This window comes from Arvicanthis niloticus, chromosome 12 (assembly GCF_011762505.2).
Source record: "Arvicanthis niloticus isolate mArvNil1 chromosome 12, mArvNil1.pat.X, whole genome shotgun sequence".
Classification (NCBI taxonomy): domain Eukaryota; kingdom Metazoa; phylum Chordata; class Mammalia; order Rodentia; family Muridae; genus Arvicanthis; species Arvicanthis niloticus.
Window position 1 is genome coordinate 3,702,061 of NC_047669.1, and position 16,423 is coordinate 3,718,483.

The 16,423-nt window shown below is 51.4% G+C and overlaps 2 protein-coding genes across 3 annotated transcripts; both read right to left on the bottom strand.

The window, feature by feature from the left end:
• Positions 1-1,781: 1,781 nt before the first annotated feature.
• Ess2 (ess-2 spliceosome associated protein) lies at positions 1,782-11,195 on the bottom strand. 2 transcript variants are annotated; one of them, XM_034515597.2, is made up of 10 exons: positions 11,011-11,194; positions 9,973-10,141; positions 9,793-9,888; positions 7,651-7,823; positions 7,422-7,539; positions 6,936-7,069; positions 6,050-6,152; positions 5,371-5,480; positions 2,911-3,026; positions 1,782-2,366 (listed from the first exon to the last, which is right to left on the bottom strand). In XM_034515597.2, exons 1-10 carry the CDS (start codon positions 11,152-11,154, stop codon positions 2,087-2,089), a joined length of 1,443 nt encoding a protein of 480 aa, XP_034371488.1. In that variant the 5' UTR covers positions 11,155-11,194; the 3' UTR covers positions 1,782-2,086. The 2 variants fall into 2 exon arrangements, with proteins under 2 accessions (XP_034371488.1, XP_034371489.1); XM_034515598.2 differs by having other exon boundaries at positions 1,930-2,366; positions 7,651-7,820; positions 11,011-11,195.
• A 426-nt stretch (positions 11,196-11,621) lies between these two features.
• Gsc2 (goosecoid homeobox 2) lies at positions 11,622-14,956 on the bottom strand. The gene is made up of 3 exons (XM_034515785.2): positions 14,674-14,956; positions 14,286-14,539; positions 11,622-13,586 (listed from the first exon to the last, which is right to left on the bottom strand). Exons 1-3 carry the CDS (start codon positions 14,921-14,923, stop codon positions 13,485-13,487), a joined length of 606 nt encoding a protein of 201 aa, XP_034371676.1. The 5' UTR covers positions 14,924-14,956; the 3' UTR covers positions 11,622-13,484.
• Between the last annotated feature and the right edge of the window lie 1,467 nt (positions 14,957-16,423).

Sequence of the window (16,423 nt, forward strand, 5' to 3'; positions counted from 1 at the left end):
TTTTTCTCTAGGACTCATCCAGCGCGGGGATCTCCAGCATAGGGGTTCAGGAACCTGTACTCAGGCGCAGGCAGACTCAGTGAGGCCTGTGGCAGAGGGGAACTCTATCACATCCTTTTGCTAGGCTCACACTTGTTGGCCTCTCTCTTCCATCCCCAAGGCCTCCAGCACTGGACAGCTCCAAGACTCTCTGTTATCTTATGCAATACAAGCCACCCTGCCCCTGTCTTGTTCTTACACAGTGGTCATTGTCCATTCACTTTAAAGAGGCAATCAAAATCAGAGACCTTTGCTGTGCAAGCCTCATCCTCACCATCCCCAGGAATGGGGTAGCCTGCCTGGAATCTTGTTGCTATTTTACCCATTTTGTTGTAGACCTGTAATGCCTGACCCTCAGCAGCCCTCAAAGTGCTTAGATGCCATTTCCTGGTTACCATCTCTCCAGATGCTTGAGGTGGTCAGCACCTAGATTGCACCCATCCTCCCCATCTCCTGTCTCTGCTTCCCACTCACTGGAGGAATCCCTTGGATTAAAGCTCAAGCTTCCCTAGCCCAGGATCCCGGGGCAGCCTTACTGTGGGGAACTCTGGTTAGTAGAGGCCTGGCCTGGTTTGTCTGTTATCTTGACAGAAAACACTAGATAAACACATGATAGAAAAATAGCATAAGGGAGGAAATGGTTTATTCAGCTCACACTTTTGGGTCATCGTCCATCACTGAGGGAAGCCAAAGCAGAAACAAGCTGAAGCAGAAACCATGAAGGAGTGCAGCTTCCTGGCTGGCTTCCTCTCTGGCTTCCTCCCAGAAAAATCTTTCTTACACAGCCCAGGACCACTGGCCCACGGATACCACTGTTGGGCCCTGCCCTCCCACAGCAATTAGCAATCAAGAAAACGTCTGCAAACATGCCATCAGCCAATATGACGAGAGGTAATTCTTAATTGAGGTTCCTTCTTCCCAGGTGATTCTAACTTCTGTCAAACTGACAAACACTGAGTAGCACGAGGCCCAAGGAGGAAGGTACCCAACCACAGTGGTCTCCAGACAACACGAGTGCTGAGGCCCGAGAGGCCCAATGCCAGTAGACTAGAAAAGGTGGTTCTTATGGAATCAAAGGAAGACCTGGGTGTCAGAAGAGTCTGGTATGCTTTAGGCTGCCTCAACAGCCAGGGCTGCTCAGAGGGCAGGCCCTAGGATGCCACTTGCAACCTGAAAACTGCAGCCTAGGGGATTAGATCCAGTTTTTGACACTGTTAGGCCAAGCAGGGACCCTTCAGCTCTCTTTCTAGACACAGGCTCACAGGCATAGCTGGCCTCTAGTCACCTGAGGGCTAGTTACTCTAAGTTGCTGGCACGCATGGCGTTTGCAGGTTTGCAGGGAGCACACACTCTTCTCAAAGTACAGCTCAGGCCGAGGTAAAGCTGGTGCCTCAGCAGAGTCCAGTAGGCAGAGCTAAAGAACACTGGGTCAAGCAGAGAAGAGGACAGGGAGGCAGCCAGGTTGCTGGGAGGTACTGGCTCAAGTCACAGGAAGGGGACTGGTCCTGGTGAGCCTGACATACAGGTCCTACCAGAGCCCGTAACCAACAAACCGAATGCCTAGCCCTGACTGGGAGGCCCACAAGCTCAATGGCACAACTTTTGGGGTCTGTGCTACCCTTTGCAGTGGAAGGCTCAGGGTGATCTCAGCGTAGAAGGCAGCTCTGTGAGCCAAAGTCTCCTCCCCTAGAGACCCTTGCTTCTAACCCCGAGGTCCTAAGACACCGACATGGACCCCAGGACATGGATCAGCAGCCTGGCCAGACAGTGCCAGGTATTCTTTAATGAGGGTTCAGTTAGGGGTTAACTAGAAGGCATTTTCAGCAGGGCCCTGGGGGACAGCACCAATGCCATATTCCCAAGGGAGTGGCCAGTGTAATGTGCCAACCTGGCCCGGGCACAGCACAATATACTTGTGGTTCTTGGAATAATCAACTGCCCGTGGTCTGGGTCTCCAAGGCCTGGAATCCTCTGAGGAGTAGAAAGCTGACCTAGATGCTCCACAAAGTGTCCCACAAAACATCCACAGGTCCAGCCAGGCCTGGCTCTAAAAGAAGTCTGAAGCTTTGCGCCGGGCAGGGAGCTGCAGCAGATTGTCTGTGATGGAGGTTGGGTCCTGTGTGAGGGGTGTACGTGTAGCAGACCCAGGGGCTGGTGTGCTTGTGGGTGTCTGCGGCCCACCAGCTGGGGTCTTGAGGTGGGTAGAGCGTGCTGGGGATGGTGTATAGCTGGCCCGCAGGGCACGATCTGTGTACTTGCTGGCTGTCCTGCTTACGAGGCGCTGTAGGGCTGGGGACATGGCTGGGCTCAGGCCTTTGGGAGTAAGACTGTAGAGAAGGGACAGAAGAAAGCAACCATATTAGAGGGTAAGGGCTGCTTAAGGCAAAGCCTCCCTCAGCCCCTCAAGGGGAGCCCTATCAAGAGACATGGTCACTGTGAGCTGAGAACGATAACACTGTTCACACAGCAGTCAGGCCAAACCTGAGGCCCTACGGAACTGCTTCCTTTGGCTGTGGGGCTGAACAGAACACAGACTTTTGAGAGATGGAGTCTCCTACCTCTATGTAACTCGAATGACACTGACCCACAGGACTAACAGGAGCTTGTAGTTGGGTAAGGAGCCAAAAGGTACCTCTTAGGGAAAGGCCAAGGAGGATACTGAGGGAAGATGATAGAGAGGACCTCCCAGCCTGCTCCACACACATTCTGCAGTGGAGAAGCAGCCACAGTACTTACAGGACTCTGCGGGCACCCTGGGCTCTGTCCCGCGAGCTGTGCACACACATGGCCTCGGAGGTGGCGAGAGTAGGAATGAAGCAGGCACACTTATCTCTACCCCGACTCCTACCCAAGGACCCAGCTGCCTCTCACCTGGCCAAGTTCTCTGTAACTCTCCGCAATGCTTCCTGCTTCTTGGCCCGGTTTTTGGCAGCTGCTTCATTGGCCATCTTCAGGCCCAGACGCTCTCTGCGTCCTGGCTCCAAGATCTACAAGGCAGCAGACATATGGGTGACCTGTGCTGGACCTGTTACCTGGCCAGGTAGTTCATTATCCAGAAGACCAGCTACTGTGCCACCTTTCCCTCGTGGCTGCTACAGTCCCAGCCACTCGCCTTTCCCAATAGACTATCAAAAGGCACCTTCCCAACACCTCAACCCCCAACTGGACATGGTGGTGTATTCCTGCAATCCCAGCAACTTGCAGGAGACTAGAGAATTTCAGGACACCCTGAGCTACCAAGTGAGACCCTATGTTAAAAAAACAAACAACTCCAAATGGCTCAGTGGGTAAAGGTGTTTGCTAAAAAACTGACAACCTGGTTTGAACCCTCTCCTGAGACCCCAAGGGTGGGAAGAGAGAAAGAAGCACTCTTTCTTACAGGTTGTCCTCTGACCTCCACACGGGCTGTGGTATGTGCCATGCATAAATGCTTACACACATACTCACACAAATAATAAATATAAAACAAAAGAAAATGAGAGGTTGAGAGCTGGGAGTGGCGGTGCATGCCTTCAATCTCAACACTTGGGAGGCAGATCTCTGAGTTTGATCCACACAGTGAGTTGCAGACAAATCTGAGCTACATATGGAAACCCCCTCTCAAGAAACAAAAACATAAGAGCTAATCCCAGCACTTTAGATGCTCAAAGAGATGGAGGGTGTGCACAGGAACCAGGTCCTGGATAAAATCCCCAGCACAACACAAACAAGAACAAAACCAACCAACCAAACAGTGACAGTGTAACTGTGTTATCTTCTAGCTGCTTTTACTTTTACAATTGTTTATATTGAAGGTCGTCTTTTTTTTTTTTTTTTTTTTGGTTTTTCAAGACAGGGTTTCTCTGTGTAGCCCTGGCTGTCCTGGAACTCACTCTGTAGACCAGGCTGGCCTCGAACTCAGAAATCCGCCTACCTCTGCCTCCCAAGTGCTGGGATTAAAGGTGTGCACCACCACCACCCGGCTATATTGAAGGTCTTCACTTTTTTGGAACTTACTTTGCTGTTACCAATACTCAGGACCTAGTTTACTTTATCCCCAAAGGCCTGGCAATCCTGTACCATCTTTCCATACCCTCCACTCTTTGTCCATCCTGCTTGACACTTGGGCAACAAAGGACACAGGCTACATCTGCTCTGTCCCCTGCAGAGCTGGCCCAGGGCTTATTTTGTCTCAGAATTCTCTGCCTTGGTAGAGGTCACTGAGGGTCTAGCGTTGTCTCCTGTGCAGCCGGTCAGAGCCTTGGGCCACACAGCATCTTGTGTGTTCCTGTCTCACATTTGTCTTAGGTATCTTACATCCCAGACACAGTCTATAACCAAGACCTCCAAAATCTCTGCCTGTGACTTGTCTATGTGTGTAATCCACCACCTCTACAATGTGCTCCAGGGAACCCCCAGGGCCATGTCACGGGCCCTGCTGACTTGGTCAAGGAAAGTTGTGTCAGGATCACAGCACAAATCTGACATTTGCTTTCTGAGAGCTGTACTGCGCCCAGTGACTGACTCCACTGCTGCACTAACATGACCCCTCCCCACCACATTCCAAACTGATCACAGGCAGTTTGGAAGGCCTGGCTTAAGATGATCTGTGACCCAGGCACTAAAGCATATCTATATATTTATTCAACACTGTGTTTGATCCTGTTGGGTTTCCAAGGATTCACATTCTTGGCCTGCCCATGCAAACTGTGAGTCACTGGGGCTCAGCACTCTCAGAGTACGTACACCCTCAAGTACCAGGGTGTACTTTGTTCACTTTCCGAACTACACCAGACACTGTTTCATCCACAAACTCCCGATAGCCCTGGACACTGTACGTTTTCTCCCCAGAGCTCTCAGGGGCACTACCTGCCCACTCATCTATGCCAGCAGGGGCACCTGACTGTATGTGCTGTCTGCCTACCTTAGTTTCCTGCTCACCTGACAGGGGTCACATGATGCACACCAGGCCCTATCTGACTTGGACTTTCTGGTCTGCTCTAGGTCTTGACCTCCATTCTATCCACACCTACAATACTGGATTCATACTGTACTATCTTGAGAATCTTTAACTATGCTATGTAACCAGAGGCTAGTCCTTCTGGGGACGCACATGGTATCCCACAGTCTTCATGCCCACAGGGCAGCTGGAGTTCCTGGTCTGACTCTGTGACAGTGTAGCCTCCAGGCCTGCCTTATTGCCATGGCATAGCCTCCACTCTTCCAAATCTCTGACAGTCCTACCATAATGCCCTCTTCTGCAGAAGTCCAGTGTGTGTGCCGAGTCCCGAGCAGTTGGTACTAAGGCATCCAAACTGAGTCCCAGACAGATCCCCGCCCAGCACAGCGCACCTTGAACGTGGGTCCAGGTGTCCTGTCCACATAGGGGCTCTCGGATCCTTCAACTCGCAGGGGCGTATTCTCAACCTCTCCCCATGTCATCAGTGGGGACTCATTCACACCTGCAGAGGGAGAACATGCACGTCAGGCCAGAGCACCTAGCGGGAGTGATCCTTCTCCCTAATAAATGTAGCTCGCTGACACTAAGGACAACAGACGAACTCCCTCACCATTTGAAGAGAAAATTCAAAGACAGCAGAGCCCCAAGGCAAGATGGCAAGGAAGGCAGGTCTACTGGACCCCATCCTAGCACAGGGCCAAGGGTGTCAATGGAAGAAAACACTCTTGCTTTCCAAGGTTTCCTAAATGCCAGTGCAACCATATGGCGCCTTCATACGGTATCACATTATATGACACCCTCTGGCACCACATTACAGCAACCAGCACCTGGTGTAGAGGCCAGCGTGCAGTGGGGCACCAAGGACAGCCAAGTTTCACCTGCCTCCTTTGCGGAGACTGTAGGACGAGTGTCCAGAACCTCTCCACCTGCAGAACTCTCCAAATTTAGATCTATAAGAACTATTCTGTCCATTCACACCACAGGCAAGACCTGAAACATTTCAGGTCACACTTGGGAGAGTCTAGCCTGTGCACAGCCCTGTCCAGCCTGGACTTATAACCTATTTCTTACCAGGAGCAGGAGAAGGAGTGGCAACAAATCCAAAGCCGCCCACTCTGGGGGACTCCTGGGGAATGAGTTCCTTGCCATCAGGGCCAACCTTGCCCTGTTTGTGCTGGAAGAGCAGAGAGAGACCAGTGTTAAAGGGTTCTCCACAGCTGACTATGGTAAGTGCTGAGGTACACGACGGACACACTTCTCCTCCCTGGAAAAGAGCTGGGGCTCCAGGAGAGAGGGAAGACCCCCTTTCTTCAAGGATGTTGAGGAAGTGTAGCAGTGAACGTCAAGCAAAGGGTGCCCCTTTCCCCTACCCAAGGAAGAGCCTCTTGGGTTACAATGCTACAGAGGGCCAGGGCTGGCTCTCCCCCTGCGGCATCTGAGTCTTCCCATCTCCTGGTTCGCCTCCAACCCCATGATGATCAGGGATACTCTGAGGTCACTTACTCATCCTGATCCCAGGCTCTCAGTGGTCAGGCTCTTTCTGGCACTTCCCAGTATACACTGCTCTACTCAGCTCGCTGACTGCTAAATAGGTATGATATATATTATATATGTATGGGGTGTGTGTGTGTGTGTGTACATATATATATATATATATATATATATATATATATATATATATATATACACACCCTCCAGAAGCTTCTCTCCTCTCTGGCCAACATCATAGGGGCTGGTACAGGGTTGGACCCATAAGTCATATGTCTAGCACCAATGGAAGGGGACAAAAGGAGATACAGGTCCTGCCACACAGGGGTGGCAGTAGTTCTGCCAATTAAGCTCCATCTAGCCTCATGAAAATCTTAATTTAAAGGGACAGCCACAGTGGGAGAGGCTATACCTCTCCACAGTTTTCCCAGTGCACCTGCTCAGTGGCCTGGTGGCTCTGCTAACTCACCTGGGCATTGAGGGCAGCTGCCTGCTGAAGCTGGGACCTACTCAGAGCCTGACTGAAGGGGTCCCGGAGGAAGCGTGTGTTCTTATGCACTATCTGCCGTGGCTTCTTGAACAACTGCTCTTCATCAGGAACACCTACCAAAGGAAAAAAAGGTAGCAGGGACCCAAGGGGTGGGAAGCCCCATGTCTCACCTCAACCTTACAGTCATGCAGACTGAAGGCTGAGAGCATACCTCCTTAGCCAAGTCACTCCGGCAGGGCACAGTAGAGGTACCTTAGTTCACAGACCCTCAACAAAGCAGTAGAGGAGACTGTAATGTCCCAAAAACATCACACATTTCCCCAACCCCAAGATGGACCAGGACTTCTCTGGGGTCCATGCTGCAAGTGGACATATACACACAGACTTTAAAAGCTGGCTCAAAGGTAACAAGACAGACCACTGTAGCCCTTGTCTTCTGTCCCGTCCTCAGCCCTGTTCACTCACCCTCGGGATAGTACATGAGAGAGTTCTTGGCCTTGTACTTCCAGGTCTCCACTCCAGCCTGACTGCTCTCAATGGCTTGGTGCTCTGCCGATGGGAGTTCAAGATTATCTTTCTGTCGCTATAGTGACACGGGGGGAAAGTAGGGTCAGAGAGGCAACCAGACGCTGTACCTGTGGCCCTGGGACTCCATCCCAAAAGAAGGTGCCTTTGTCTCAAGCTCCAGGACTACCTTCTCAAATTCCTCCTCAGCCTGGTAGAGCCATGCATGGCGGGCATGGCTTTTTTCCTTGGCCACCTCCATGATCTCCTGGAAGGAGGCGTTGTCTTCACTTGTGTAGCGGCTCAAGAAGACATCCAGGCTGGGCAGCGGCTCCTTCTCCTCCTCCTCTCCAGCCTCGCCTGCTAGGGTCACAAGTAGGGAAACACAATACCACACACAGCTTGATTACCACTGTAGGGCTGAGGAGACCACCCCATGTTGTAAGAGCTCCTGGAGGTGACAGACAAACTCTGACTGTTCAGGCAGATCCAGGTGGCAGCCACAGCTGACTGCCAGCTCCCTTCATCTGCTGGATGCCAAGAGAAGTCTAGGATCTGGTTGACTAGTGAAGGGGCAGGGGGCAGACCCTAAAGCAAGAGCTCATGACAATAGCTTAGTAGGCGCCTCCTCTGCCCAAAGTATATTAACCCTGTAGGATCTACTTCCAGAGCCCTGTGAACTCTCCTTCCTGCCTGGAATTGTCTTCCCCTTCCCTTTCTGACTGATATTACGGCTGAGTGGTGGCCACTCAGTTGTTGGGTTATGACAGTTAATTCCTCTTTTTTTTTTTTTTTTTAAAGATTTTTCTTTTTATTTATATGAGTGCACTGTAGCTGTTTCCAGACACACCAGAAGAGGGCATCAGATCCCATTACAGATGGTTGCGAGCCACGATGTGGTTGCTGGGAATTGAACTCAGGACCTCTGGAAGAGCAGTCAGTGCTCTTAACCACTGAGACATCTCTCTAGCCCGACATTTAATTCCTAAGGCAGGAGTCCATATGGCCCAGGGCTCCAGGGAGCCCCACACAGACCCTGGGCCAAAAAATCAAGCATAGCACCTTGATCCCTGCTAACAGGGAAAGTGATCCTCTTATAGAGGTAGCACTGCAAGTCTCAGGGGGACGGGGGAAGCTGAGGTTTCTCATCCATTCTACTGACAGCTTTTGACCACTAGCTGTGTGCCAGCCAAACACAGTCGTTATAAGTCCAAGTCCTGAGGTCAGAAAAGGGCAAACTTAGGCCAGGTGGTGGTAGCACAAGCCTTTAATCCCAGCACTCAGGAGTCGGAGTCAGACAGATTATCTGAGTTCAAGGTCAGCCTGATCTACAGAGCAATCTCTAGGCCAGCAAAGGCTACACAGAGAAATCTTGTCTCAAAAAAATAGAAAGGACAGCCAGGCAGTGGTGGTGTATGCCTTTAGTCCCAGCACTTGGGAAGCAGAGGCAGACAGATTTCTGAGTTCGGGGCCAGCCTGGTCTACAGAGTGAGGTCCAAGACAGTCAGGGCTACACAGAGAAACCCTGTCTCCAAAAAACAAAAACAAAAAAAGGAAATGAAGGGGCAAACCTGGGCTCCATTCTATTGTTATTCTGACACCAATGGAAGTTACAGCCTTTTGAAGCCTGTTTCCCACATGTGTAATTACAAGGACTCTTAGATTTACTGGTAAAATATATGTATAAAGAAGAACATTCTTCAAATTGGAAGCAAGACCTAGACCCTGCTCTCTGGGACAACTTGCCAGTTAGTAATTGGGGTGAGGGGCAATAAACAGAAATGCCCCCTAACAGTGAGGGAAACACAGTGAGACTCTCTGGTCTCAACAAAACAGACAAATCAGGAAACCAAAGGCAGTCAGTAAGGACAGAGCCCCAGGTGGCGCCAACTTTACACAGAAGGTCAAGAACCCAGAGTCCAGACTAGCTTCTGCCTCTAAGCCCAAACAGGTAACACCTGAATACTGACCTGAAGGGAGAGAGACACATAAGCAACTGCCTTGGAAATATGGAGGTAGAAGGGGCCTGAGGCATCTTCAGGAGACATCAGTGGAGAGCCTTGTAAGCCCACAATGCCCATAAGGCAAAGGCTGGGACACTGAATGCAGACTGGTGACGGTACTGGGCTCTCCTACCAAAGATAGGCCAGAGAACACAGTTCCTCTATAACTAGGAGCTGGCCTCAGCTCTTCTGCCTCCCAGACCAGTGTCTCTGATCCCCAAAATGATGCTTAGGAGACCCCTCAAGGATGAAATGTGACCCTGAGAAAATTCACAAGAATATGAGTCCCAAGCAGTCCTGGCCATGAAACCAAGAGTGAGTTCACTCACCATCATCTAGGTCTCGGCCCTGGGGTCGGGGCTTGCTGCCCAGCACACTAGAGCCCGGGTGTACCTCAGGAGTTTCAAAGGTGGCTGGAGTGACATCTGAGGGAAGCAGAACAGAAATCAGAGTGAGCCTTACGTGACAACAGACTTTCCCCTACGCCCTCTACCGCAGCATCCTCTTACAGGGTGGTGGAGGTTCCCGAGATATCTTGCCCAGGGCAGAGCCAAACTTGATGGCAATCTGGCGCATGCGCTCCAAATCTCCATTTTCCTCAGCCTCCAGGTACTCCTTCTGTGCTTGTAGCTTCTCTACATCAGGGAAGAAGTCTCTCTGGATAACTGTCTGAAGTCCCTGCCATAAGCAATCAGATCAAAGGCCAGAGTTGGCATCTGGGAGTCCTAACTCACAGTCCACTCCTTAGACCTTTCCCTTCCGCCTACCTGGACGACTGCAAGATAGTTTAGAAGCGTTTTCTAGTAAGGCCACTCATCCCACATGGCTCTGATGTATTAATTAACATTACTGAGCAATCTCTTGAAACCCATGAAATCCCTTACTAACTGATCTTTCTCTTTGCTGGCTCCATTTAAAACACCAGCCAGACTAATGTGGATATTGTCATCCTCATCCCACCCATGAATTTGTATTTCAGTCTAATACTTTCTCTTGAAAGACAGTCACCACTACCGCCACCACAGGATGAAGTCCGGAAGATTTCACCTCCAGACAGACCTCGCTGTGAAGCTGCATGGCGATGGTACAAGCCAGCATAGCCCAGAAGCATCCTAAATCTAACCAGCCTAAAACCAACCCTATGTCAGCCTGTCCTCCAGCATATTCGCAGTGGGACCCTTAAACTCGAGAAGCAACTGAGACCCACTCTCTCAATGATATGGCCAGTTCCACTGTCTAATTCCAGGACCCCCAGCCTTTGACATTTTACAGCCTTCCAGAAAGTCGTCTTCGCCATCACTCGAAAACCATGTCAAAATTTTACCTATTCTACAGAAAAAACTATTTCCTTGACCCTCAACAGAAAACTGGATTCCCACTTCTACCCCGTTTTCTTCGTTCTCAGTGCTTCCCAAACCCCAAAGACAGTTGTTTCACTTCCATGGGTGGCTCAGAGTGCCAGGACCAGAAAAAATTCAAAGGACTAGAGAGGAACGCGAATCGGGTGAGGGGCCCGGAAGTCGCCAGCGCTCGCACTGAGCTGGTACCTCGATGTACTCTTCTTCATCCAGGATCCGCTGCCTGCTTCTCGCAACCCCGGCGTCTCCGGCCTCCCCAGCCGCGCGCTTCCTCGGGGGCGCGGACGCGGAGGACAGAAACAGAGAACCCGCCGAGGCCCCGGGCGTCCCCATCGCTATCCCAGAATCGCTCGGGCCGCGTCGGCACTACCAACAGCCAGCCAATGGAGAAGCAGTATTTCTGTAATAAAGCCGGCGCTCCAATGATGTCACTGGGAGCGCCGGATCTTAAGAAAGTTGTAGTCTTTTTATCCCCACCCGCTTCGCTCATGCCTGTCTAGACTGTGATCGCTAGGGGGAGATGTGGGGTAACAGTCCCTCTGTTACAAGTTCCATTTTTTTTTCCTTTTAAATTACAGATGCTTCAAACATTTTTAAATACTTCAAAAATTTTGATTATTTATGACTTCCAAAATCAGAAAAAGAACTCTAAGACAATTCTTCCCATATAGTTATCTATAGCTATCTAATAAAATTTAAATGAAAAGAAAGAACAAAAGTGTACTTAGATTTCTAGTTGGGTTTATTAGGTCCCTGCCTGCGGGGGGGGGGGGGGGGGGCGCTTCCCAGAAGAGGCCTGTTCTCACTGAAAGCATTCATGGAACTTTCTTTCTAAGGGAGATCATGAATTAGATGAGACAAGCTCTCACCCAGAACGATTTGTTACAGTTTTGCTTTTCCAATGATCTCTTCCTTCATTCTGAGTCACTGGGGGACTTTATGACAATGTCCCTGCCTCCATAGAGTTGGCCATACAAAAGAAAAAACACATGTAAATCATCCTGCGAATGTGTAAAGTTACATCTGTGACCTGCAAGAAGTCTGAACACAATTTCTACACAGGACGTGTCAAGTAGCATGTTCCCAGGCAGAGGATGGTTGTAGACTGTAGGTGAATGGATAAGCATCAGGCAATGGAACTGATAGACACGTGCAGAGGCCCAGCAGTGGGAGGGAGGCAGGCAAAGCAGACTTTTGGTTACACAGTTCATGAAAAAGGATATGACACCAGAGGGGTAAAGCCAGGTCGCACAGTATCTTTGGGGTCCTGGCAAGAAATACTATTTTTATTTTTAATTACAGGGAGGCCAGAGTGAGCTCATGTGAAAACCAGAGAAACCTGCAATGGTCATCGTGCAAGGGAGTGCAGCTTTCATGAGGTTGGTGTGCCTGAAACTGCAGAGACACTGGTTTCTGGGGTTTATTGATATGTTTACATGTGAAATCGGCTGGACTGGGTATGTTAGAAAATGGACAGAAAGCAATCAGTGATCAAGAACTCTGTGATTTATGTGCCTTAAACAGACCAGTGAATGGAGAAATGACTTGCTGTATATATGGTGCCTGCAATGAGTCTGTAGGCTTCCAAGTGTTGTCAGAGGGACAGACTGACAAATACCTAGCTCAAGAGACAGGCCTGAACTGGAGACAGAGATAAATGTGACAAAGAGGAGGGAACTGGAGCCCAAAGATGGAAAAGATACATCAAGAAGAGCATGGAGGGGACTGGAGAGATGGCTCATCTGTACAAGCATCTGTGGCTTTTCCAGAGGATCTGAGTTCAGTTCCCAGCACCTACCCAGTGGCACACAACTATCCATAACTCTACTTTCAGGGGTTTCAATACCCTCTTCTGATCTCCATGGGCACCAGGAAAACATGTCGTGCACATATATATGCAGGCAACACACACACATGCACAAGCACGAACACAACCAAAGAGTCCCTCCTTCTGTGAAGCTGGTTGGTAGTGCCTAGAGGCCCAAGGGAGCCAATCCCTAGGAGGCCTTGCCACCATCTAGGCTTTAATTCTGATGGGGGAAACATGGTACAGGGACCGGGGACTTGTGGAGCTGTGCTCTGAAACACATGCTGATTCCCCCCACCCAACTCCCTGGAAAGGGGGGAGAGAAGCCAGCTCCTCAACGGTGTGGAAACAAAGCCTGAGACTCGGAATCCTGGACTATTCTGTGGTCTTTGTAGATCTTGTTTTTTTTTTTTTTTTTTTTTTTTATTGGCGTCAGCTCAAGGCTGCAGATGCAGGGATCTGGAAATTACCAGCTATAACCTTCTTCTTCCACAGGTCCTGACACCAGGGCCCAGTGCAGAGCCTTTGAGGACAGAGTAAGCCCAGGACTGAGCAGACAGCACTGCCTTGCATAAGAAGGTGGGAGAGCAGAGCAGAGGGAGTCTTGAGGACAGGCATGAGGTGGGGAGGAAGGCTCTGCGTCCTTCGGCTGAGGAAGTCACCTGCTCTGTGTCTGCACTTTACCTGCAGGAGGTCTCTGGTTCCTGCCCCACATGCCCTCCCTTCATGGGTGAGAAGGCTTTGGATCCACTGTCTCCCAGCACTGGCAGCTTCAGTTCCTGTTTAAGTAGGTCGGTGCCCCTCCTACTTCCTTGTGCTCCACTACCGCCAAAGCCAGAAGAAACTCTGGACACCATCAACAACTTTCCTTGTGAGGTTTCTTAGTCCCAGGCAGGAGCCTCGATGAAGAAGCACGCTTTTGGTGTCGCCACTTGGCCCGGCGGTTCTTGAACCAGACCTGAGGAGGAGGGAGACCAGGACAGCTCAGGGCCCAAGGACCCACCATCAAAAGAACTTTGGAAGGACTGATAGGTGGATCAGGTGGTAGGCTTCACCATGGAGGTGACTAGATCTGTGCCACCTCCTTCCCTCATATACAAAGGATCAAGACTCACTACTTTCATTGTCTTCCCAGCCTGAGCCCAGTAGCAACCAGGATATATCTCTCCACCCTCCTGTCTCCCCCATCTCCCCATTCTCTCCCCCAACCCCCAACCACATGTAACTTAGGTGGCTTCTCACTATGTGAGAATGACTTTGATTAACTCAAAGATCCTCCTGCTTCCGTCTCCCCAAGTGTTGGGATTACAGATGCATGCCGCTAGTTTTGCACATTACAGATGCATGCCTGCCTAGTTTTGCACATTTCTAAATTTTCTCACATCTGGGGCAGGAACAAACGCGTATTTTATCATCAGGGGAAACTGGGGAGCCGGACAAAGTCAGAGAAAACGACACTTATCCCCTTCCAGTTCCAGCGACATCCAAATAGTATGTGCTGGAAGAACTGGCCCCGCGCTCACATCGGGTGATCATGGGGGTAAGGGGGGGAGGGCTCCTTCCACTGTAGACCGCTAGGAGGTGAAGCACTGCCTGGAAGTTCGGTCTTGAAGAGTGGCGCCGGAGTTGGCCTCCAGGCTGCCGGCCGAACACCCACCTCCACGCGCTCCTCCCGCAGGCGGATGCGGACCGCCAAGCGTTCGCGCGTGCCCACGTCGGGATACTGGTTCTGTACGAAGAGCGCCTCGAGCGCCTGCAGCTGCTCCTCACTGAAGATGGTGCGGTGGCGCCGCGTTCGCCGCTGCGGCCCGGGGCCGCTCGTGCCAGTCAACGCCGGGGAGCCTGCGCTCGGCGCCGTCAAGTGGGAGGGCGACACCGGCGCCAGCCTCAGCGGCCACGCTAGCCGCAAACCTGCGGGGCGGGAAGGGGTGGGGTGCAGTCAGACGTAGGGTTAGGGTTAGAGTTAGGGTTAGGAAGAGCCAGGCTTGCCCCTCCGGCTGCCCCGCGAGATCCCCGCCTAGCCTTGCCCCTACGCGCGCACTTACCCGGCCCGGACGCCGTCTCCGGGGTTCCGCGGGGCGCAGCGCGCGGGTTGCAGCAGCAGCAGCAGGCACAGGGTGCAGCAGGGACGGGCGCCACGGGTTCGTCTGGCTCGGCGGGGTTCCTACCACCGACGGGCTGCGGTGGCCGCGCCGTGGGCCTGCGCTCCGGCAAGCTGGAGAGGATATGCTCGATGGAGAAAGGGCAAGGCCTCCCTGAGTCCCTGCGGCTCGCCTCGCTGCCTGCAGTCGCCATGCCCGCGGGCGGCCGGCACGAGAGGCAGAATATATAGAGGGGTGGGAGGTGCGGTAATCCCCAGACCGGGCGCCGCGTTCGCGCGTGCTAATCCGGTCGTCAGTCCTCAGAGAGCTAATCCCCAGCCAAGGAGGAGGGCGAGCCCCTCCGTCTGGGTACAGGGGGACTGCGCTGCGAGGAGGGAACCCTGAGCTCCGCCACGTCCAGAGGGGTCAGGAGCCCCCCATCTATATCTCCTATGGCACAGTCGCCTGCCCCGAGGGTTGCCAAGACCCTGGAAACCTCTAACTCACAGGGTTCCACCACCGCTCTGCCCCTGGGTAGTTCTGTCGCTACCTGTGAAACTGGAGATTCCTGGAATGAAGATTTCTAGCTCACCTACTTCGAGGGAGCTCAGCACCCTGTCAGTAGGATAACCCCACTTGACAGTCCTTGCTCACTTTGAATCCCCAGTCTGAACTTCCTGTAGCAAAATACCATCTCAGGGCGGAGGTCGGGGAAGGGGAGGAAGCTGAGGCTGACTTCTAACTCATAAAGATTTGCCTGTTTCTTGTCTCCTGAGTGCTGGGATCAAAAGCGTAAGCCGCTAATTCTGTGCCTTCTTTCTAGAGTTTTCTTTCTAGATTTTCCTACCCCTGTCTAAGGCTAGTACTCTTGTTATCTCCTGTTATAAGGTTCCTGACGCCCTGCCTGGCTCCGTCGTTCACCTCCCTCACACACATTGCCCAGGCCAGTTCTGTTTTGTCTACAATATAACTTCTGCTCGCTGTTCTTCCCAACCGTGAGCAAATACTTGGCCCAATTTACGTCATTCTCAATTATGAAGCTTTGGACCTCTGGCACTTTGCATAAGACACTTAGTTTTTTGAACTCTGGAAATATCTTGTGCGTCTTGCAAGACAGAGCAAGACTCACTTTCACTAAGCTCTGTGGCTTGTCTAATGTTGTAATACTGATCAACTATCAAGAGTTCTTCCTAAGGGGACATGTTGAGAATGGTGAGCTAAGTCTATAGTTGCAGGATTCTAGGGGTTCCAGAGACAGAGGCAAGAGGATTACTGTGGGGGAAAGTCTAGTCTGGTGAGATCTGTATTTGGGGTGGGGGGGACCTGGTATGGCGGTACCTTTAATCCCAGCATTCGAGAGGGAGAGGCTGACAGATCTTTGTGAATTCCTGGCTAGCCAGAGCTACATGGGGAGAACCTGTCTCAAAAGAAAAATGATTTGTTCTCAGGATTTAAGCAGTTACTGGGTGTGAGGGCCCAGGAACATTAGCTGCCAGAGTAGGCAGCATACCCAGTCACCATCTCCCACTTTACCAAGTTCTCTTATAAGTTCTTCTGTGGACTGCACTCTAGCAACAGTGAGGACTCTATAGACTTGAAGTGACAGACATCGGAGGCTCCTCTGTCATAAGAGTGTCCAGAGTGTGGTCATCTGAAAGGCTTAGGGGTAGCACTACTAACTCTGTGTGACCTTTCAGCCTGCCTCATGGTTACA

Excerpts from the sequence above, each read along its gene's own strand:
- Ess2 (XM_034515597.2), bottom strand. The coding sequence starts at position 11,154 with ATGGGGACGCCCGGGGCCTCGGCGGGTTCTCTGTTTCTGTCCTCCGCG. Across the intron at positions 10,142-11,010 it reads ATGAAGAAGAGTACATCGAG|GGACTTCAGACAGTTATCCA; the intron begins GTACCAGCTCAG and ends TGCTTATGGCAG. Across the intron at positions 7,540-7,650 it reads CTGAGGAGGAATTTGAGAAG|CGACAGAAAGATAATCTTGA; the intron begins GTAGTCCTGGAG and ends GTGTCACTATAG.
- Gsc2 (XM_034515785.2), bottom strand. The coding sequence starts at position 14,923 with ATGGCGACTGCAGGCAGCGAGGCGAGCCGCAGGGACTCAGGGAGGCCT. Across the intron at positions 14,540-14,673 it reads GGAGACGGCGTCCGGGCCGG|GTTTGCGGCTAGCGTGGCCG; the intron begins GTAAGTGCGCGC and ends CCCGCCCCGCAG. Across the intron at positions 13,587-14,285 it reads TGCGGGAGGAGCGCGTGGAG|GTCTGGTTCAAGAACCGCCG; the intron begins GTGGGTGTTCGG and ends CCTCCTCCTCAG.